This window comes from Phymastichus coffea, unplaced genomic scaffold (genome assembly GCF_024137745.1).
Source record: "Phymastichus coffea isolate CEN01 unplaced genomic scaffold, Cenicafe_Pcof_1.1 PCOF00015, whole genome shotgun sequence".
Classification (NCBI taxonomy): domain Eukaryota; kingdom Metazoa; phylum Arthropoda; class Insecta; order Hymenoptera; family Eulophidae; genus Phymastichus; species Phymastichus coffea.
In genome coordinates this window covers 4677354-4702269 of record NW_026706826.1, presented here as the reverse complement: position 1 = coordinate 4702269, position 24916 = coordinate 4677354, and the positions used below count along the sequence as shown (strand labels likewise).

Sequence of the window (24916 nt, the reverse complement as noted above, 5' to 3'; positions counted from 1 at the left end):
ATCAACTGCATGACCGAAGAAAATGTCACAGTGTTAGAAAAAACTTTACAAAAAAAACTACCGGCACTTACTGTTCTAAAAGAAGAAATAGGTAAACCGATAGTTAAAGTAGTAGGAATTTCTAAAGCTTTCACAACAAATGTAAAAGATATAGAAACTGATATTAATGCAAGAAATTTTAGTCAATACGAAGAAAAATGCAAAGTAAATCATGTATTTACAAATGAAAAAAATAAAACAGTAACTGCAATAATAGAAGTTCCATCAATTCTATATAAACATATAAAAAACAATAGTAACAAATTATTTATTGGATGTCAAAACTGTAGAGTCTTTGACGTCATCAACACATATCCGTGTTACAACTGCTCAGGTTTTGGCCACGGCGGCGGAAAGTGTGAAAAAGCAAAAAAAGAGCCAACGTGTTATAAATGTGCTGGCAAGCACCAAGCAAAAATGTGTAGTAGCAGCATACTCCAATGTCCAAACTGCATTTTCCACAATGAAACATATAGTAAAAACTACAACGTAAACCATAGTGCAATCGACAGCGAAATGTGTGAAGTTTTGAAAATGAAAATAAAAAGGTATATTGAAATGACAGATTATCCAATTCAACCAACCTATCAAAGATATTTTGGTAGGAAAAAATTTGAAACAAACACCCGCAAGATATATAACCGTCCGAGAATAAATAACAGTTTATCGTTATCATCATTATCTACTCCAAGTCCAACAGGTAATAAAACCAGGAATACTAAATAGTTTTTCTGCAATATTACAATATGGATAACAGCTTATATGATATTATATTTGAAAATTAACATAAAACAGATAATATTGATGATCTAAACAAATATATATGTAAAGAAAATAATATCATTCTTTGTATAAACATCAGAAGCCTAAAAAAAAATTACAATAAATTACTAGTATTTCTGAAGAACCTCGAAAAAAAACCATGTATAATAGTATGCACAGAAACATGGAATTTAGACAATCATGAAATGTTCAATATTCCAGACTATAAAATATATTACAATGAAAGTAAAATAAACAAATCAGATGGAGTTGTTTTGTATATGAAAGAAGAAATCACCGAATTACAGAATTTCTTGAAATAGATAAATTAAAAATAATTAACTCTAATATTACACTAGAAAACAACAAAAATTTGGCGCTGTCTGCAATTTACAGATCTCATGATTTATCTAAATCTGAATTCCTATTGAATCTCAAAGAATTATTGAAAATAAACAAAAAATATAAAAACAATATTTTAATGGGAGACTTTAATTTTGATATATTGAGTGAAGAAATACTAGATCAAGATTTTTTACAAGTACTGCTAGAAAATGGATATTGCCCTGGACTACATACCATAACAAGACCATCCAATATTGATATTAACAAAGGTACATGTATAGATAATTTCTATGTTAGGCTAGGAAAAATCAAATACAAAACTTACGTCCTCAACGTACCCTTCAATGATCACTACCCAATAATGATGAGTTTAAGGAATAATTATAAACGTACACAAAAAACCAATTTCAAAATAATAAACTATTTTAAACTAAAAAATAAAGCCAAAAGAACTGTTTGGACTGACATACAAATTATAAAAGACCCTAATCCAGATACGAAAAAATTAATAGAAAAAATTCAAACATGTATTACGGCATCATCTAATAACAATAAACACAATAAGAATAAAATGAACCCAAGGAGTAATTGGATAACTAAAGAAATAATGATATCATGTGCACACAAAGAAAAACTTTATAATAATTGGAAAAAATATCCCAATAATGCAACAAAAAGAGAAAAATATAAAAACTATTTAGAAACTTTAAAAAAGACCATAGATCTAGCTAAAGAAAAATATGAAAAAAATCAAATCAGAACAAATCAACACAATCCACGAAAGCTATGCAAAATAATCAACAACAAAATTGGGAAGAAAACCAAAAAAAACAATAACATAAATCATCTATTAATAGGTAATAATAAAATTACAAACTCAAACGACATTGCAGAACAAATGAATACATTTTTCAGTACAGTAGGCAAATAGATATGTGATAATATTAGACAACCAATAAATGGTAACATTACTCTACCATCTATGAACAACAACAGTATTTTTCTACATTTAACAAATAGAATAGAAGTTCAACAAACAATAAGGAAAATGGGCAACAAAAATGGAGGATCTGACGGCATCAACACTCAGGTACTAAAGATGATAATAAACCATATAAGTGATCCGTTGATCTATATCTTTAATTTATGCTTACAAAAAGAAATATGGCCTGACGAATTAAAAAGTGCTGAAATTATTCCTATCCACAAAACTAAAGAGAAGTATCTACCAACAAACTATAGACCTATATCTTTAATATCAAATATCGCCAAAATTTTTAAAAAATTAATACAAATCAGGATTACAAGTTTTTTCAACAAACATAATTTAATTTCTAATAAACAATTTGCTTTTACAAAAGGTCTTAGCACCAAAAATGCCCTATACTACCTAACTAACTCAATATACAATCAAATAGACAAAAGTAAATCGATAGCAGCAACTTTCTTGGATCTAGCGAAAGCTTTTGACACTGTGGACCACAAAATTCTACTCAAAAAACTCTATAGATATGGAATTAAAGGTAGTGCGTATGAACTTATCAAAAGCTATCTAAGTAATAGGAAACAAAGAGTTAAAATTAATGGTGAATATAGTCAATATCAACACGTCAACATTGGCGTACCACAAGGTACAATATTGGGACCTTTATTTTTCATAATCTATTTTTTTTTTTTTTTTTTTTATTTTAACGTCGCTCTATTTATGCTCCATCAGTGCTAATTAGCGACGGAGGCTTGCAATGTGTTTGAGAACAAAGCACATGAAACTTTTTTCAGAGGTGCTTGTATCAGCAGGAACTGGGAATCGAACCCGGGCCTACCGGGTGCGAGTCCGTCGCCCTACCGACCGAGCCATTGCAGGCCTCTTTCATAATCTATATTAATGATATGTTACAATTGCTACCAAATGATAATGTGTTGGCTTTTGCTGATGGTACGGTAATTATCGTGAAAGGCGAAACATGGCATGAAGTCGAAAGAAATATGAACTTCTACTTAAACAAAATATCCATTTGGCTAGCATTGAATAAACTGTCACTAAACATTGACAAAACAGTATACATGGCATTTGGAAATAACTGCAATAGCAACTCAACATATCTACATATAAATATAAAGGGTGCACCCATTTGAAAAGTTGAAAACACTAAGTACCTTGGAGTGCATTTCGATAGCCATATGAGATGGGACATGCATACAAACATGCTATACAATAGACTAAAATATCTAACTTATATTTTCTACAATAAAATATAATAAAATATATATAATAAATAAAAATATATAATAAATAACAAAATATATAATAAATAAAAACAAGTTTATAAATGAAAAAAATCCACTAAACATAGATCAAACATTCACCATGGAATCTCTAGTGTATCACTATGTCAACCTGCAAGATATGTTCCTGAAGAAAAATTCCGTAACAAGGAAAAAACTATACAGCCCCTTAAAAGAAAATTAACAATCAGCATTAAAGATAGCTATACAAGAGCTTTAGCCACCTTCAATCAACTACCTTCTCACCTCAAAACTTTAAATAGCAATACAAAAACAATAAAGGACAAAATAAAAAAATGGATAAAAGGCCATCCATTCTAGATACAGAAATACAATGAACCACAAAATACATTGCAACAATTTACAACAAATATATTACAAACTAAAACAACAAGGGAATTTTGATTGTTACGTGCTAATTTTGATATCCTTTCAAAATGGGCACGTGCTAGACCGTTTTTAGCTCCGAGTGGTCCTGACTCGGCGGACTAGACCTTCGATACGGTACCCCGACCGTGTCACCGAATGGATAGCGTCTTTTCTGATAATATCCGAACTTCGAGCTCGCGAGGGGACAGCAGGAGTAATTGAGTAAGCAAAAGGGAAGGGGCTTCGGCGGTTTTCTTAAATGAACTTACACCGGCGTGTTATATAGGTTTATATATTTATATATATTTTAATACGTCTAATGACACTTCTAGTAATATTATTCCGTGCTTTACGGTTTATTAAATAAATATTCGCGCGGCGAGTGGCGCTTAAACACTTGGTCCCGGTACACAATCACGTGGATTCGCCCAAGAGGCAACCTTGATTATGCTTAGTAGTATAAGAGCGGAGAGAGAGAGAGATAATAAAGTAACGATAAGGAAGAGAATTCAACTTATCGGGGATAGAGCTCAAAAGTACTCACTCTGTTGTCTAGGTCCTTGGTATTGTTAGGTTCGTTTTAATAGTTTATCACTGGTTTCGAATTAATTCAATAAGCAGGTCCAATATATTTTCCTTATCCAATAGGATTCCAGTGGTATTCCAATATTATTCCAATAGTATTCCAATGAATAAAAGATCGTAAGAAATAACGATTCTCGGGACTTCGATATAATTTTTAATATTCTTAAACTCTTGCAGGGGCTCTTAGTCGAGCGCTGATTCCTGACTGACTAAGGATTGCTTTCTTTATTTACGCCGGTTCGTTTTATATCTTTTGTCCCTCGCTTTTCGTCTCTCTCCCGCACATATACTTTAAAACGTTTACGCTTCTCGTATCGGCTCGTCTTACCTAGCTAAGCACCCTGACCGAAGCATGCCGTCGCAGCATGCTGGCGCAGCGTGAATCAGCCTCTGCCGCACGTTCCCATCGAGTCGCGCACACGAATACTGCTGACTATACTATGTTAGAACGGAAATCTCGGGTTCGAAATATTATTTGACAAAATAAAATGAAAAAAAAAATAATACAATGAAGCGTCACATAACATTGATAATAGTCTAAATTCAGCATTGGAAGTCCATGTGGATGTGGATAAGGATAAGTTTCTCTTGGATGTAAGGACATATTTGTGTTCACAAGGCATTTGTACACTTCATCACAATCGTTCTCATCGTCGAATGTCTGAATATAACATGAAAAAAATTAATGTATCAGATAACTACAGAAAAATAATAGAAACAATTGCAAATGTGATTAACATAGCATGAAACTCACGACGGATAACTATTAATACCAAAACAATAAACGGACTCAAAGAGGGAAAAAGAAACGAAACTTACATTCTAACAAAAACAGATACAACCAACATAAATTTCATTAATAAATGTGAATATATCACATACAAACAATTAATTGGTAAAAAACATATACATTTCATAAAAGAAGAAAACAAAGAAGATCACAAAGAACCAAATACAGATAAAGTAAGATATAAACCCATAGAAACAGTATTTAAACAAATAGATGACATTGCAGACAATAATAGTATGCAAATAGAAACAAGTAAACCAAAAAATACACCAGGAAAACCGATTCTACAAACAAATAATAATCGAATGACCTATGGAGACATCAATTATCTTGGAAACAATAAAGCATTATTATACTTTTATAGAGGTATCAGAGGATATCAAACTTTCACTAATTCATTGTACTCACTTGAACAACAACCTAAATATAAAGATTTGATAGTCTTAGATGACATAGTATTCACAGCAACATGTAAATGTGATTCACATAGACAGTATACTGAAATGTTCCCTCACTATAGAGTCACGTGTGCTACAGGACTTACTTGTCCTGTTAGACTAAATACATACAAAGAATATCATACGCAAGAAAAATGAAAGCATCAATGACGACAATCATAACGGCCAGACAAATGTTAATCAGATATTGGAGATAGAAGAACAAAATCGAAGATATTGGTGAAGTAAGCTTTTATAGGAAGCATTCTTGCTACCAATATTAAGCCATACGAGGTGTGATCAAAAAGTAAGGTGAATTTTTATTTTTCTCAAAAAATATTTATTTATTTTATCTCCTTCAAAGTAATCCCCCTCGGATATAATGCACTTATGCCAACGCTTTTTCCAATCCTCAAAGCATTTCAAAAAATCATTTTTTGTGATCTTGTTTAGTTCATCCTTCGATGCCGTCTTTATCTCCTCAATCGTGGCAAAACGCCGTCCTTTCATGGGCCTCTTCAGTTTTGGGAACAAGAAGAAGTCACAGGGGGCCAGATCTGGGAAATACGGTGCCTGTGGCATCGTTACTGTGTTGGTTTTAGCCAAAAATTCGCGCACAAGCAACGATGTGTGAGCAGGGGCGTTATCATGGTGCAAAAGCCAATTTTTATTTTTCCACAAATTCGGACGTTTCTGACGGATTGCTTCGCGCAAATTGCGCATAACTTGCAGGTAATATTCCTTATTTACTGTTCTACCCTGTGGCAAGAACTCATGATGCACCACGCCCCTGCAGTCAAAGAAAATTGTAAGCAAAACCTTTACATTTGATCGAACTTGGCGTGCTTTTTTTGGTCTTGGTGATCCAGAATGCCTCCACAGGGACGATTGAGTCTTAGTCTCGACGTCATAACCGTATACCCATGTTTCGTCACCTGTTATAACTCTGTTGAGTAAATCTGGATCATCGTTGACGTCATTCAGTAGCTCTTGGGCGATGCTCATGCGACATTTCTTTTGGTCGAAATTGAGCAATTTCGGAACAAACTTCGCTGACACACGTCTCATGTCTAAAACACTCGTCAAAATTGATTGGCACGAACCAAATGAGATGCCAATATCATCAGCAATTTCTCTAATGGTAATTCGACGATTTCCCAACACTATTTTCTTCACTTCTTCAACATTCTCATCAGTTGTTGATGTGCTGGGGCGTCCAGAACGAGGTTCGTCGTCGGTGTCTTCTCGGCCTTCTTGGAAGAGTTTATACCACTTGTAAACATTTTTTTGGCTTAAAGTAGACTCACCGTATGCCACTTTCAGCATTTCAAGTGTTTTGGAACATTTGATTCCATTTTTCACACGAAATTTAATGCAAACTCTTTGATCCATGTTTTTAGACAGCAGCAAATCGTGGAGCACGCAAAACACTTCTAACCTTGATGCCTCTAACAAACAAACCAAACATACTACAAAGCTGAAATTTGGAACGTATATTCTAGACGAGTGTACCGACATAACCCAATAAAAAAGTCGAAGATCGAACGGACGTAGCCCGCTAAATTTCAAAATTCACCTTACTTTTTGATCACACCTCGTACTTCATCTGTGAAATATTATAATCTATTATACAAACCGACTCTTAGTTTTAAGTTTTTTGTTTTTTTTTTTTATTTTTTTCTTAATTTTCTTTGTTTTTTTTTATTTTTTTCTTAATTTTCTTTAAGTGTTTAGTTGTTTTAAAATACCAGACCAGCGAACAGGTTTATCCTCTGCCGGGTTACAAATTTGTAATGTAAAATTGTATAATTATTACTACTTGTTGTAATATTTTGTACTATACTCTGGTTAATAATAATAATAATAATAACTTACAATTTGTCAATGAGAAAAGAAATTATAACAAATAATTGATTATATTAATAGTTATAAATAGTTATTATAGTCTCAATTCCTATACTTATAAACTGTTTACTTTTTTCAACAATCACATCAATATCATTATGTGATTTAGTTGTGGTTTAGTTTAATTTTTGTTAGTACTTTACTTTGCTGTACACTTTATCTTATTTACAATTTTGTCTTATCAATGGCTCGAAGAAGATAAGTTATATCAAATCTACGCCCCTTACGATAATAAGACATCCCATACATATTTAATTATTCATAGTAGTTGAAGAAAAGTCAAGTATTTAAAAAGTTGAAGTTTTTTTATAGTGCTGGATTTATAAATAAACTTATTTCTATATTTACATACAAATTTCCCGAACATGAAAAAAATACAGTATATAACAAAAAGAAAAGTTTTTGTCTACTACGTAAGTACTTATGTCACTTATCATATATAATTTTATTCAAATATTTTGATTTGTAAACATGTGAAATATAACTGTTAAAAACGTATGATCGAATTCTATCTATAGACTAGGTTTTCTTTTGTCTTTTGTAAAACTATTTAACTGCAAAAAAGAGTATTTATATCTTGATTTTGTTTTAGATTAAAGCATGAAGATCAATCCTTTGAACGTAGTCAATTTATTATTAGCATATTTTCAAAGTTCACAAATACCAGATAGCGAGATTAATTTTAAAAAAATTAAATTGTCAGAAAAGTTGAAAGAAATATTAATATATGCCGTGTATGAGTTTAATGATATTGATGTGATTGTTGAAAAGACGTTAGATTTTCATGAAGATGATAAAGATACCGATGCTAAAATAATCGAAGATAAAGTTCAACATCACTTTCCAGATCCTGATTTTGCACCAACAAATCAGTGCACAAATGATGATGAAGAAATCACATTTGATTATAAACAAAGAGCCGTAGAATTTTGGAGGAGCGGAAAAAACAAAAACTTAAAACTGGATACTGTACAACATAGATTCAAAAACGTTTCATCTATAAGTCAACTTAAACGTTGGGCAAAAACAATTAATGAAAATGGAACTTACTGAGAAAAATTGCGCAAATTTGCCAATACATGTTTGATAATTTAAAAGCCGCTATTGCAGCTGGTACGATAGTGCATGATCGAGATATACGGAAATGGCCATTGCAAGCTCAAAAAATTGTTGGTTATGAAGATATAAGATTTAAGGCTTCTCAAAATTGGTTACTAAAATTTAAAAAAGCTCATAGAATAGTATGTAAAAAATAAATAAAATTATCACCAAAAAAACATTAGAAAGTAAAGAAGAACTACAAACTAATGCTGATGCTTTTGTAGCTGATGTTAAATCATGTATACCAGAAATCGGTATTGCAAACTTTTATAATTCAGATCAGAGTGGTTTCCAATTAGAAATGCACTCGGGAAGAACATTAGTAGTTTGAAGGAGAAAAGCAGGTGCAATATCTGGTACAGTCGGTTTCATCGACAACGCACAGTTATACAATTCAGCCAACTATATCAGCAACCGGGAAACTTTTATCACCACTTTTTATAGTATTAAGAGAAAAAAGTGGTCAATTCGGTCCCATAGTGGAATCTTCATTATTTAGACCAGAAAATGTGCATGTGGCAGCATCTAAATCTGGAAAATTAACGTCAAGTTAGTATATTTTTGTTTATTATAATGCAATGACATAAAAAAATTTTTATTTTAGATCATTTTAAAATTTGGTTGAAAGAAGTTTTTTACCCAAATGTTGGACCTCAATTTGTACTTTTACTCGACTCTTGGAGTGGACATTGCGATAAATTTGTAAGGGAAACGATGCCGACAAACAAAATTGTGAATTTAAAAAAATTCCCACAGGAACGACAGGGAACATCCAACCACTCGATGTTTAGAAATTTCGTATCTGGAAAAACTTCGTTCGACGTTTATCAGATCAAGTAATTTTGATGGACTATGAAATGAATCTACATTTAAGAAATAACATCATAAAAATGCAGTCTCTTGTCCATAACCAGCTTTCTTCTCCAAGATATACAAATATTTTTTAATACGCTTGGTATAAAAGCGGCTACATTGCTGAAAAACCAGCTAAAACAGATAACCTTGTTGATTTTAGTTTTAGAAATTCTTGCAATATACATTGCGAAGTAGAAGCATGTAAAAATGTTACTATAATACGGTGTGGTTGGTGTAAAAGATCATTATGATTCAAACACTTTTTCGATGATTATCATTTCTGTAAGGAATTCGTTGAATGATACATTTTAATTTACCAATAAATAAAAAAAAGAAAAAGATGAAAATTATTATGAAAAATCAAAATATATGTAGTATCGCGTACGATGGCTCTTACGAGGGTGGTCCGATAAGTAATTAGCCTACAAAAGAAAAACGAAAATTTTGGAAAAGTGTCGTTTTACTTTTCAACATAGTCTCCTTTTAGTTCGATACACTTGGCCCAGCGATGCTCCAACTTCTTTAACCCGTCTGAAAAATACGTTTCCTCGAGGTCTGAAAAGTAGGCTTCAGTGGCAGTGATTACCTCCTCATTCGATTCAAATTTCTGCCCGGCGAGTGACTCTTTCAAGTTTGGAAACAAAAAGAAGTGGCACGGGGCTAAATCTGGAGAATACGGTGGATGGGCAGCAGTTCGTAGCCTAATTCTACCAATTTGGCCATGGCGACAGCGGAGGTGTGAGCCGGTGCGTTGTCATGATGGAAGAGCACTTTTTTCTTCGCCAAATGGAGCCGTTTTTTCTGCAATTCGACGTCGAATCGGCCCAATAATTCGGCATAGCACAGCTCTGTGACCGTTTTGCCCCTCTCCAGGTAGTCGATGTAGATCATACCTTGTGAATCCCAGAAAACGGTGGCCATCACCTTTCCGGCCGATGGGGCAGTCTTCGCCTTCTTCGGAGCACTTTCGCCGGGTAAAGTTCACTGTTTCGACTGTTCCTTGGTCTTTGGTGTATACCAGTGGATCCATGTTTCGTCGACTGTCACGAAACGACGCAGAAACTCCTTCGGAATGCGCTTAAACAGCGTCAGACATTGCTCTGAAGTTGTCTCACGGTTGCGCTTGTTGTCCGGAGTGAGCAAACGCGGCACCCATCGCGCCGAGAGCTTTCCCATGCTCAAAATTTCATGCAGGACATAACCCACGCGGTATTTTGAGATGCCTACGATCTTAGCTATCTCGCGCACCTTCAATCGTCGATCTGCCAATACGAGATCGTGAATTTTTGTCACGTTATCCTCCGTGGTAGCCGTTTTCGGAGCACCTGGACGTGGCTCTTCAAAAATCGACATGCGACCATGTTGAAACTCGTTAAACCAATTTTTGACGGTCGCCATCGAAGGAGAAGAGTCACCGTACACAGCATCCAAGCGCTTTTTGATTTCGCTGCGCGATTTCCCTTCCAAAAACAAGAATCGAATCACCGACCGATATTGCTCTTTTTTCATTTTTCAAAAATCAACGGACACGCTTGCTTTCATACGCTCTCAAAAATAAACTACAACTCAGATTCGGCTGAAATCTTGACAGTAACCATCGAGAAGATTGTACTACGTGATAGAATATTTCTTATGCGAGAGTGGCGCCATCGGGCAGTGAGGCTAACTACTTATCGGACCACCCTCGTATGTAAATATATTTATGTATCTACATACGAATATAAATTTATATGTATAGATCTATAAATGATAATTAGACCTCGTGTTATTCGCGTGTTTATTTTTAAGAGATATTTCTCGCCATTTTGGTACTATTAAAATAAAATGTATTAAACATATTTTTATTTGTCATAAATTATGTTTGAGCTACAGATATATTTTATCAAAAAAAAATGGGATAGCCCACGTACGGTGTAGAAATCAATTATTTTAAGAAAAAGCAACTGATAAACTCAATTCTCCCAAAGTCAGATCTATTAGCCTACATTTGGTTGGGTAAGGGTGGTTTATGGGGGTTTGGTGGGTTAGAGGCAGGTTGGTTAGTTGAGGTAGCTCGCTCATGCGTAGGATTAAATTATTTGAAGAAATAACAAACGACTTAACTCGTGTTTCCCAGGGTTAGGAGGTTTAACCTGCTTGTGTTTCAGTAAGGGTGGTTTATAAGGATGGGGGTTAGATAGGTTATGTTTCTTGCTTTCTGCTAATTTCTATTTTGCAGACCTTGAATCATTGACAGCTTTTGCGATTCCCGCGGTTTCAACAGCTGGAGTACCGATTGCACTCAAGCCTACGAAAAATGGTATGAGGAAGAACAAAGCTCCATCCGTCTTCGAGGATATTAGCTGAATTTAGGGTTAGAGGCAGGTTGGTTAGTTGAGGTAGCTCGCTCAGGCGTAGGAATAAATTATTTTAAGAAATAACAAACGACTAAACTTGTTTATCCCAGGGTTAGGTGGATTAACCTGCTGATAGTTTGACGGGGATGGTTTCTAGGAGGTGAAACACCCCTTAAATATATATTTTTTTAAATCCGGAAACACGTTAATTTAATTTTGGTATTTTCTCAATCAGTGCGATTATTAAATCACTCGAGCTGATTTACTATCTTACATGTCGTAAAACAGTACAAAAAATAGTGTATTTACCCCTGTTAAAAAGGGGATTGCAACCCTTCGGTATAAATGTTATGTCTTTAAAAGCGCCTTTTTATAAGAAATTTTTTAACGGTTACTGAAAAATATTCATTTGATGCTGAGAAATATTAAAAAAACTGATTTTAGGGGTTGATTTTCAGGGTGTATTTCACCCCTTAAAAGCCCTTATTGGCCGATAACAAAAAAACACGTATCTAATTTTTTTTCAAATACTACAACATATCCCAAAATCTTTCAAATCTGTGAGGTCGGGTTGGAGTGGTTCCCTTGTAAGACATTAATTGGCAACAATGGTTACTTTGATGTGTTGATACTACTTTCCATGATTTTAGGGTTCACTGAAGACTATCACAAAATTGTTGTGAATGTAAAACATGAACTCATTCTTACCTGATCAAGAGATAATTTAAACGCAGTCATACAAAACTTGGTGATAATTGATAATATTGAGCAGCATGAACCTTTTAAAATAGAACTCATACGAATCGCATGATTGATGTCTTATGTAATTACGTCAGATAAGTTAAAAATACAGTTATTCAATTTTGTTCAAAAAGATGTTCCTATTTCTATGCGTTTTCGATCGTGGGAACTTTGGAAGTATTAAGCATTGTCACAAACATCAAAACATCTTTGGACAGTAAAAACATTCAATCAATTAGAAAAACGAAGATATATTATATTAGGTTTTCAAACAAAACGTAAGTCTGATCAAACCAAAAATCACAGCAGATTTGATCATTCCAATGTAACCAATTTCAAACTTTTTCTAAATTCTCAAGAATATCCGTATGGAAATTAAAATCTTGATATAAGTAATAATCAATATTCTATGTTATATAACATGTATGGTAATTTTAAAGTGAACAACAGAGACTGTATGTACAATCCACTTTTGGGTCGAAAACAATTTATTACGCATGCACCTTAAATAGTAATAAATTGTTCTAAGTAGAATGAATTATTGAAACAAGCTGCTGTAGATGTACGTCTAGAGTTTGAAACAAAAAATGATATATCTGCGGAAACAGCTGCATATTGTTTAATTTTACATTATCTAGTATTAATCATAAATCTGATTCATCGATCATCGGGGGCATGGGGCCGGGCGCATCCATCGACGTCGATACAAGAGTCGGTAACTGCCGGGAGGGCTGCATATCGGCACACACACAGACACACACACACAACGGTCGGCACAATGCCGGTCAAACAAGTTCATCATCGATAAAAAATCTGCCGATAAAACATCCCATAGGTCGGTAACACGAGATTGATTACGTTACCGACTGCTGGTAAGGAAGGAATTAAAACTCGAATGGTAAAAGTGGCTTAGAACCCTTATAGCCCTTACTACTTCTAGAGGTTGTAATCTTTGATGATGTACCTTTGGGTAACATTAATAAATGAATCTATTTATCTTTGATAGTAGCTTCTCGAACAACTTTTAGACAATGTTCACCCTATGAATTTATTAGAAATACACTTTCACTACTTACATTAGGATAAAATACTTCTTTTAACCATGTTTTGAAATATTCTGTAAATATAATGAATACATAAATAATCATATAAGATTAGTATTTTTAGTCTCCATATACCTTTAGTCAATTTATCAGATTTTTATACGATAACGTAAACATTAGGTGGTTTGAATAAATTTTTTAGTATTCGAACCAATCCTTAGTTTCCTTCATAACTAAAAAAAGGAGCGAAAGTAATTGTCCTGCAGCATTTATTGTCCGTTGTATTGTATAGCTGTCGGTTGTCGTAGAAATTGATTGAACTACACACCCAGCTCTTTTTGCTCCTTCATCTGTCAGTGTTCATTTAAAATGAAATTCTAACTCAAATCTACTTTGATTAGAGTTATAGATATTTACTTCTCTATACTAACTGATATAATTTCGTGTTCTATCTACAAATTTGTCTGCTTTATCTTTTATCATTAACTCATCTTATGAAGTTTTTTTGTAATAAATGTATTTATTTTTCTGTTCACTATTTTATGCTCTTTCTAAAACTTAGGTCTGTTCAAAAAGTATCGCGAAATTTGAATTTCCGCGGGCTACGTAAATTTGATTTCTGATTTTTTTTGCAGCGTTATGTTGGTACTCATGTCCCTTACTTAGGCTCACAAAGTCGGCTATTTCGAATGTTTAGTTAATTTTTGACAGTTGTTTTGCTTGGATGTGTTTTGGCTTCTCTTCGATTTTTGCCTATTCTAAAAAATGGATCAAAGAATCTGTAACAAATTTTGTGTGAAAAACAAAATAAAGTGATTGATTGTGGCATATGGTGAAGCTACCTTGGACCAAAGCAATGTTTATACTGGTAGAAAATGTTCTCAGAGGGCCGAGAAGATGTGAACGACGAACAATGTGCCGGACGCCCGAGAACGTCAACAACAGACTAAAACATTGCTAAAGTGAAGAAAATAGTGTTGGCCAATCGTCGAATCACTATTGGAGAAGTTTCTGAGGATGTAAACATATAGATTGGCCCATGGCATTCGATTTTAACCAATGATTTGGGCATGAGTCGGGTCACCACAAAATTCGTGCCAAAACTGCTCAATTTTGACCAAAAACAGCATTCCGTTAATATTGCTCAGGAGATATTGGACACGGTCTGTGACGACCCAAATGATCATAACTGGTGATGAATTATGGGTTTATGGTTATGACGTGGAAACCAAAGCTCAATCATCCCAATGGAAGTTGTCGCATGAGCCAAGACCGAAAAAAACGCGCCAAGTTCGGTCGAACGTGAAGGTTTTGTTTACACTTTTCTTCGATTACAGAAGCTTGGTGTATCATAAGTTCTTGTCACAGGGTAGTACGATCAATAAGGAATATTACCTGCGAGTTATGCGCAATTTGCCTGAAGCAATTCGCTAGAAACGTCCGGATTTTTGGAAGAATAAAAACTGGCTTTTGCACCATGATAACGTCCCTGCTCACACATCGTTCCTTGTGCGCGAATATTTGGCTAAAAACAACACAGTAATGATGCTGCAACCACCGTATTCCCCAAACCTGGTCCCTTGTGATTTTTCTCTGTTCCCAAAACTAAAGAGGCTCATGAAAGAACGGCGCTACGCCACGCTTGAGGAGATAAAGATGGCATCGTAGGAAGAGATGAATGAGATCACAAAAAATGATTTTTTTAAATACTTCGAGGATTGGAAAAAACGTTAGCACAAGTGCATTATATACGAGGGGGATTACTTTGAAGGAGATAAAATAGATATTCATGAATAAATAAATAATTTTTGAAAATATACAAAATTCGCGATACTTTTTGAACAGACCTCGTATACCCAACAATTTGCAAAAATCAGTTTCATGAATAATATTGCTCACTTTTATAGAATCTTAAAAATTTTTAGTACAAATTTAAAAATTGCATTTAGTTTTTCTATATATGTAATGTCTTTAAAATCTGGTTTGCCTAACAACGTAATTATCGTTCAGGCAATACTTTTTTATACTTCTATCTAACAGTGCCAATAGATAGATTTTCCATCTTTGCAGATCTCTAGTAGTTAACTGCTTTCTTTTTGTATTTATAATTTAATTTTTCATCATCTACGGTATATTCATCAGAATCAGTAGGCTATTTGTACCATATATTATCTTCCATGGCCATTGCTTCACAATTTTTTTATTCTTCTTTCAATTCGAGTGTATTATCTTCTAGAGCTTACATTTTGTTACCCATAGTACTCAAAAGAATTTTTTCAATATTTTATTTCAATTTTAATTTTGCATGGTTAACAAGAATTCGTTGTATATTCATACCTTGAAATGTTGTTAGTAGAAGATTAATTATATTTATTATATTGATTCTCATTGTTGTCAAATATTAGAATACTTACAATTAACACAATTGAAACATAAATACTTATTGCTAGATGCTTCTGATACATGTGGTTTTTTATTGTCGAAATTTCTTATTTTACTAAACTTATACTGATAAGAGTAGAACTTATCATAGAAATTAAATAAAGGAAAACAGCAGCTTATCAAAGTATAAGAATACCAGATGCTTTCCACAGATATTGTTTTTCTTTTTCAGATTATCTCTTTCCACTTATCTTATTAGTAAGATTTATCACACAGGGATTTAAGAAACTAAAATAAAAGCTTTCTAAGTGTAAAATTCAAAAGTATAAATTTTAACACTTTAGGGTATAAATAATCATCATAGAACGGCTCTTTTATTACTTTCATACTTTAAAATATATATAAACCTCATTTATTATAGCTACTCAACAAAGGAATATTTTTTTTTATTAACTTTGAACTTTTATAAATATAGAGATAGGTAACTGCCATAACTCGATTTTTTCATAAAATTCTCGAAACACCTTGACTAAAATTTTCTGTTGTCATTACAAAAATTTATATTTCTATTTAATTTAAATGATTTTGAAAAGCTGGTACTCGAAAAAAAAGCATCATTTTTGCTTAAAAAAATTAGGGGTTGCAACCATATAGGATGCTAACAATTATTATAAAGTGCCATTTCACAACATAAAATTTTTTCATAACATAAAAACGTTTCTTCGCCGATGAAAAAATGTCTTTTATGTTTTTATGTTATATAACATATTACAGTTACATAAAAATTGGAGACGGACACCTCGCAAGGATTTCTTGTTAGTCATGAATGGATAGTTTAGTATCCGATACGTTAGTTATAGTAATCTGTCAGTTTAAATACATGACTAGTGTTTTCGCAAACAACGTCAACTGAAAATTTATAAATTTTCTTAAGATTAACAATATCAGTCTTTGCTCATATTATTTCATATTGTCTTCTAATTAGACCATCTTGACTAACAATAAGTAAATATACCAACTAGGGAAAATATCTTCCGAAATAACAGTTTATATCTGATATAATTTTTGATTAGTTCGATATTATAATTAAGCTTTGTCGGTTTGATATCTTTATGATACTTGTGCACTGTAATAAAAAAATAATTTTTAATTTGTAAAATAATGTAATTCATTGTTTCAATAGGAAAGATTTACAGATTATTATTTCAGTTTTGTTGTATTGTTGTTGCTAATATTGTATGTTTTTCCCAGTCTTTAAGGGTAATTTAAAAACGTTACTGCAACATTGCCTTTTTATATATTTTTTCATGAAATTTGCTCGGAAAGATCGGTAGATAAAAAAATTTTCATTCGATTAACTTTCATACTTTAATACGAATGTATTTCATGAATGAGCAGCTTTAAAGTGCTAACATCGTGATAGGACAGGTAACACGAGGTCTGTCCGGAAAGTATCGGGCCTACGTTTATATCTTCGCGCCATAGTGCTCGAACGACCTCTACCGGACAGAAACGTCAACAGTAAAGCCTCACGAATCTATTGGTTACTTACTGACACCTGTCGGATGTATAGTTCATGCGCAGCGTGTCTTTGTTTACAGTGCCTTTTTCGCATTCGTCGGATTTTGATATTGTCAAAAATGACTGAAAAACAAGATCCACGAATTTGCATCAAATTTTACTTTCAACTCGGAAAAAAGAGTACGGAAACTATTGAAATGATGCAAAAGGCCTTCGAAAGCGAGTGTACGAGCAAAACACGAATAAAAGAGTGGTATAAACGGTTCAAGGATGGCCGCACTTCTGTCGATAGTGATTCTCGTTCCGGCCGACCTTCGACGACAAAAACCGCAGATAATATTGAGCGGGTGCGACTTGCAATCGAACAAAATCGTCGTATGACTGTGCGAAAACTAGAAGAAGATCTTGAGATACCAAAAACTATCATTTCAGAAATTTTAACCGATAATTTAGGAATGAAACGCGTATGTGCGAAATTCATCCCAAAATTGCTCACAGCAGAGTAGAAGAACATTCACTTAGAAATCGCTCTGGACAATCTGAAAATGGTCAATAATGATGATAATGTGCTTAGAAAAGTTATTAAAGGTGATGAATCATGGGTTTATGGATATGATCCTGAAACAAAACAACAATCTTCACAGTGGAAGCATTCTGAATTGCCAAGACCAAAAAAAGCACGTCAAAGTCGGAGCAATGTTAAGTCAATGTTGATTGTTTTTTTCGATTGTGAAGGTGTTGTACATCACAAATATGCACTAACAGGTCAGACAATCAATAAAGAATACAACGTTCAAATTTTAAAACGTTTGCGTGATGCAGTAAGAAGAAAACGGCCGCACTTTTGGAAAGTGGTGACTGGCTTCTCCATCACGATAATGCGCCAGCGCATTCATCCAATCTTGTGCAGCAAATTTCGAGCAAACATAATATCGCATTGCTTCGACACCTCCATACAGTCCCGATATAGCCCCTTGTGACTTTTGGCTGTTTCCAAAACTAAAAAAAGCACTCAAAGGACACCAATTCGATGACAAAACAACGGTTGAAAACAATGCGACGAGTGTACTTAAGGCTATCCCTAAAAGTGAGTACCAGGACTGTTTTGAAAAGTGGAAACATCGATGGAACCGTGTTATTCAATCAAGTGGGGATTACTTTGAAGGATGCCACCCACCAGATGATAAAGAATAACGCTAGCACGAAAATATAAACGTAGGCCCAATACTTTCCGGACAGACTTCGTATATGTGATGCTCCTTCAATTTTAAATTTTTAACTCTTATAACATTAAAGACACAGACACTTTAATTGAATTTTTAACTGCGTTGTCAACTAAAATAAAACATCGGTCATCTATGTCAAGCATGAAACTCATCATTCGCAAGACAGAAACTCCGACCAAACTTCGTTCGGTGCCAGTGATGCTTAATTGATCAAGTTTATTTTTGATTTCAAACTTCACGACTCGTGAACTGATGTCTGATCAATATATGTTTGTGCCTTCATTGAAGACAAAAGCATGCGAGCTAGAGTTGGCCAGTGAACAGTTAGCTCACGGACTCCGCTCTGCCGTAACGGCAAGAGAACTTTAACCGCTAGTGTGTGAATGAGGTTGAGAACAGGTCGGCAGAGGTATTAACGCCTACAGTTCGGCAGGCAAGTGATGGTAGGTTGCAGTCAACACTCACTAGCTTTAATGCGCGCTAGTTCAACCAGCAGTTGACCGATCGTTATATTGATGCACCTCAACTGCAGAGAACAAAGCTATTACCACCAACAGCAGCGGTCTACAGTAACAATCTTCGACAGTGTTAAGCTGTCTCTCTCTCACTCTCCCCTTCATTGCCGAGTTTCGCGATCCCTATGCTTTTCCATGGATCAGTTATCAACAAAAATTAGTATTTCGCACACGTATATTCACAACTTTCGTACTACGTGTATTCTGCCATCGTCGTCATACCGTAGTGTGCCCGTTGGATATTATACTAACAGCCTGTTCATGCTAACGGCCACAGCTATATTTTCAACTGAAGAGTATATCATTGTCGTCATAGGAGACAAATGCTCTTATTCTACGTATACTTATTTTTTTGTAATAAAGATCTTTATTGGCTTCAATTATTGTGTTAACTCGTTACTTGATCCTTTTCTCGATTGGAAAGCGATTTTCACTCTTGCATTCGCTTGTTGTGTGTTGACCCGGTAATAAGTCATAGGTTGTGTCAGATATGCCTTATTATAGTCAAATACATTTAAGAGTATAAAAGTAATTACTTTTCTGGAAATATTATTTTAATAGTTTGATTAGTGATGTTGTTAAGTGAACTAATAATATCTCGATGTTGCGACATCATAAATATATGTATTTAATACTGTAGACTATTCATTTAACAATAGTAATACTTTAAATTAAAGAAAAAGCTTATTATGCATATTCACGTATTTATTATGCTTGGGTTTATGTTTTTAACTTAATTTTTTTCTTAGTATGTAAGGTGATAAGCATATAATTGTCAAAACTGATTGGAGTATATTTTTTATGGCAATTTCATTATGTTATCAGACTCATGAGATAGTTTAGAAAAGAATTTCATCGGACCATTAGTAAAAAATATTATAAAACTCTGTAGAGACTTTATTGGAAAAATGTATAGCTTACGATCAAGTTCAAGTACAGATTTAACAAAGAAAATACACCTCAAAAAAATATTTTTCATGCACCCTGGCATTCAGAATTAAGCATGTCACGAAATTTGTAATGAGATAGATAAAATATAAACAAAGATTTTATAGCAAATATAATTAAGATCTTAGAACAAATAACTAACAAAATTACAAGATATTCATTTCCAAAGATATTTAATGAAAATATAAGTCTTGGAACAATTTTGAAGCAATAGCAATGGAAACTTAAAATATGTATTGTGTAACTCCTACTGGCTCCCTTAAATACAGTTCATATATAATATTATATATAAATAATTAAAAATAAATTTTAGAAGTGTAGCATTACCGATTGAACTGGATTTGAGTACACGCTCGTTGCTTGACTCATTGATGATGTAAATGTAGTATGAGGAGGTTGATAAGATTGTGCCGTGGGTTGAAAAGATGAAGAACTTTGATATCCACCTGGCATATATGTTGAGTTAGTATTTGATACCGTTGTAGATGAAGTTTGCGATTGGTACTGCGAAATTGGTATCGTAAATCCTGAAGTAGCTTGAAACGTCTGGAAATATAAAAATTTATTATTAAATTTGCTTTTAAAATCACAAATATCATTAATGATAGAATTATAGACGAATATAGAACTTTCAAAGAGGTAATTTCATATAAATCCCGAAAAATCAACAGAAATTTCAAGAACTACTTATTTTCATGGAAGTAGTATATAGTTATAATTTTAAACGTTAATGCTAATATATCAAACGTTTCAAAAAATAGAAACAGACATTCTTAAAATATCAAATTTGATTAACTGAAGATTTCTAAAAGTATGACACTGTAGACTTTCTTTATTTTTTCATCATTCACGCAATAATTCCTAAGTCTGTGCTATTTTATTTCGTCTATTCCTTATAATAAAAAACAAATCTTTTTGTTATCATGATATGTAACCTTTATAAATCTAATTCAAAAGACGAAAAACGTTTTTTAACAAAAAATATTTTTTTTTGTTATTTTTTGTAATAACAAGATTCAGGAACTATTTTTAACAAAAATATTCAGGTGAATAAATTAACTAAATAAATTGTTTCCTAAAATTTTCCAATAGGTTGAATGTTTGTCGAGTGATCAAGCACGTTATAGTCTAATGTAAGATCTATCCTATCGTGAGCTGGAAGACAATTTTAGGTAGTCGGATTTGCCGAAAAAAAATAACTCGGTACATCACTTAGAAAGGCTTTCAACAATCAAAATAACATTTTATCAAAATCTTAGCTGAATGTTTTTTAAAAAATTTTAACAAAAAACTGATAATAATAATTTTTTTTAATAATTAAGGATAAATAAAAGTAATTGAATAGTATTATGTTAAAATTAAATACAATAAAATAATAAATTAATTGGTTTCAATGAATAATATCAAATGTTATATTATTTCTTAAGAAAATTTGTACGTATATACGAGGGTCGTTTGAAAAGTCCGTGCAAAAATAAAAACTACTTGATTTTTTTTAATAAATCTTTTTTATTTTTCAACATTTAGGATTTGTCCAAGTCTGTAAAATAGGCATTCGTTTCTGCAATCACCTCCTCGTTTGAATAAAATATTTTCCCTGCCAGCCATTTTTTCATATTAGGGAACAAATAGTAGTCCAACGGAGCCAAGTCTGGAGAATAGGGGGGATGTGAAACGAGTTGGAACCCTATCTCCATCAGTTTTGCGGCCACAACTGCTGAGGCGTGAGCTGGCGCATTGTCGTGGTGGAAGGGAACTTTTTTGTGGGCCAATCGTGGACGTTTTTTAGCAACTCGGTTTTCAAACGATCAAATAACGATGAATAATATTTGCCTGTAATGGTTTTACCCTTTTCCAGATAGTCGATGAAGATTATTCCTTGCGAATCCCAAAAGACAGTCGCCATAACCTTCCCAGCCGAAGGAATTGTCTTCGCCTTTTTCGGAGCAGATTCCCCCTTGGTAACCCATTGTTTAGACTATTCTTTGGTCTCAGGAGTGTAGTGATGTATCCATGTTTCATCTACAGTGATGAAACGACGCTTAAAGTCTTGCAGATTTTGCTGGAACAGCTGCAAACCATTCTTGCAACACTTCACACGATCTCGTTTTTGGTCAATCGTGAGCAATCGCGGCACCCATCTAGCGGATAGCTTTTTCATGTCCAAATGTTGGTGCAAAATATTATGTACCCATTCGCTCGAGATGCCTATAGTACTAACAATCTCACGCACCTTCAATCTTCTGACAGCCATCACCATATCATAGATTTTATCAATGATTTCTGAAGTGGTAACCTCAACAGGGCGTCCAGAACGTTCAGCGTCTTTTGTGCTCATATGGCCACTCCGGAAATTTCGGAACCACTTATAAACCATTTTAATCGAAGGTGCACAATCACCATAATGTTTATCAAGCTTCTGTTTAATCTCCTGAGGCGTTTTGCCTTTGAAAAAGTCATGTTTAATCAATACACGAAATTCTTTTTCATCCATTTTTTTACAACCACTCGATTTCTTTGATTGAAACGAATGTAAAACGCAAAGTAATTGGCCGATCTGGCTGAAACTTGGTGTGTGCTTTTCCAAGATATGCCAGTAACTGAAAATAACCTTGATACGCACTAGTAGCGCCATCTCTCTGACTTTGCACGGACTTTTCAAACGACCCTCGTACTACACAGTAATATTTCGTACTAATATTAGGATACTTACAAACATAAATACACAACGCGCTTATTTATTTGTTTTCATTCTCGCACGTCAGTATGCGATTAATACCTTTGCATAAAGAATCCATGTTGCACATTAGTCATGAAAAATAACAAAGCTGCTGAATATGAAAAAGATATCACCTCACGAAATATACTAAAATGTTAAATTAAGAAGAAATGATTTTACTTAAAAAAATAAGAGCTTTTACTAGTTCACATTGTCACAGGGCTAACAGTTATATTCGCTGGTCTTGTGTATGACAGTCTTCTTGCATGGATACAACAGCAAAGTTTGGTGAACATTCAAACGTTGGTTAGAAGAGGGATGTAATGGCAGATGACCAAATGTAAAAGTCGAAAAATATAGATAGAGCGTAAAGAGAGTGAGAGAGAGAGCAAGAGAGAGAGAGAGAGAGAGAGAGAGAGAAGAGTAGAAGGCGACAGTAGGAGAAAAAGAGCGTAACACGAGCCGCAGAAAGGCTTTAGAATCGAGGCGAGACAATAACGAAGGATTGAAGCCTGAGATCTTAACCAAGATAGGGTGAACTGGTGTACATACAAGTGAAAGTTAGGACACAAAAAAGAGTCAGAGACTTAAGGAACAGAACGGAGACGGAAAATTACGTCACATCCACCGAAGACGACGGATCCGACCAACTATCTTTGTTTCCCGAGCCAGCAGGCCTTTTGTTTTACGCTATGCTGAGACCGGACTGGTACGACTACCACAACTCAATCACAAGGTTTCAACACCGCGGTCACCTTGCTGTTACCCTCGGGTCTTCTGCTATTTTCAATCGAACAGTTCAACCACCGGACCTGCGAGCTACGGTTACTGATGCCCAATTGATCGCTCTTTAAAGCCTAATATTTCTTTCCTCGTACCAACTTTTACTCGTAGATGTCACTCACACGATTTAGCTGAGCGTTTTTTCTCGCGCCTCAAAGCCAGCTTTATGGACAATCAATTGCCGCTATGTTTCAACATCGTATTGGAAAATCCAGGTTTCATCGGAAGTAATACTAGAAGTGACTAGAAGAAATTCTTCAGATCTCAATTTAATAATTAATGAAAATTCACAGATATATTTCCAAATGTTAATAAATAAAAAATAAATAATAGGGTCAGAAAATCATAATATTATTGTCGTTAATCTTAAGGTAAATGCTACGAGTTGTTATTAAAAATAACTTTGTTAACCGTTTTTTGTTAAAATCTTTAAAAAACGATTAGCTACGATACTGATACAATATTTTTTTGATTACTAAAAGCCTTTTTATAAGATGTAATAAGTCAGTTTTTTTTAGCATAGCCGATCGCCTAAAATTAACTTTTAGCTCAACATGATCCCTCCCCCCAAATATGTAGTTACTTCTATGATATGTTGCTATTTTCTACTATGTTGAAGTTACACTATTCCTCAGCGGTTTCAATGTTTTATAAAACAATGTACAGAAAACGGTAGAAGCTATTTTATTCCTCACGGCTTAACTAATTGACATTAACCAATTAAAGCCCAAGCAATATGTTTATAAAAAATATTCAAAAAAATTACTAAAAAATTCATTATTTTTAAAAACTGATTACATCACTCGATTTTACAAGAATAATTATGACGAAAATTCATATAACATTTTTCTGTCCGTAATTTGATAGAGTAAAATGGCAATAAACAATAGGATAGAAAGTCAAAATGTCTACACCAAATTCTAAGCAAAATCTACGCTATCATCAGCATCAAATTAACTATAGGAAATGGAGCATAATAAAAAAAAATATCCGTATTTTTTATTTTGTCTTTTGTAGTTGTTTATATAAAATTAACACTGAATCTTTGACCTACAAATGTTTATTACCGTTTTACACTAATAAGTTGTGAAATGACATAAAAATCTTATATACTTTTTCGTCATAATTTTTCATGTAAAATCGATTGGAGCAACCAGTTTTCAAAAACAATGACTTTTTTCTAATTTGTTTAAATAGTTTTTTACTTATTCGATTAGTTACTTCCATC

General features: G+C 33.6%; 1 protein-coding gene across 6 annotated transcripts in view; it reads right to left on the bottom strand.

Annotated features, from left to right (window-relative positions):
* LOC131675031 (protein lingerer) overlaps nucleotides 1-24916 on the bottom strand; it is a 796131-nt gene that overhangs the window by 357929 nt on the left and 413286 nt on the right. For all 6 annotated transcript variants that reach the window (XM_058953839.1, XM_058953842.1, XM_058953845.1 and 3 more), the window contains one exon: nucleotides 20514-20732. In XM_058953839.1, the coding sequence (XP_058809822.1) occupies nucleotides 20514-20732 (219 nt within the window). The remainder of the gene's footprint in view (nucleotides 1-20513; nucleotides 20733-24916) is intronic.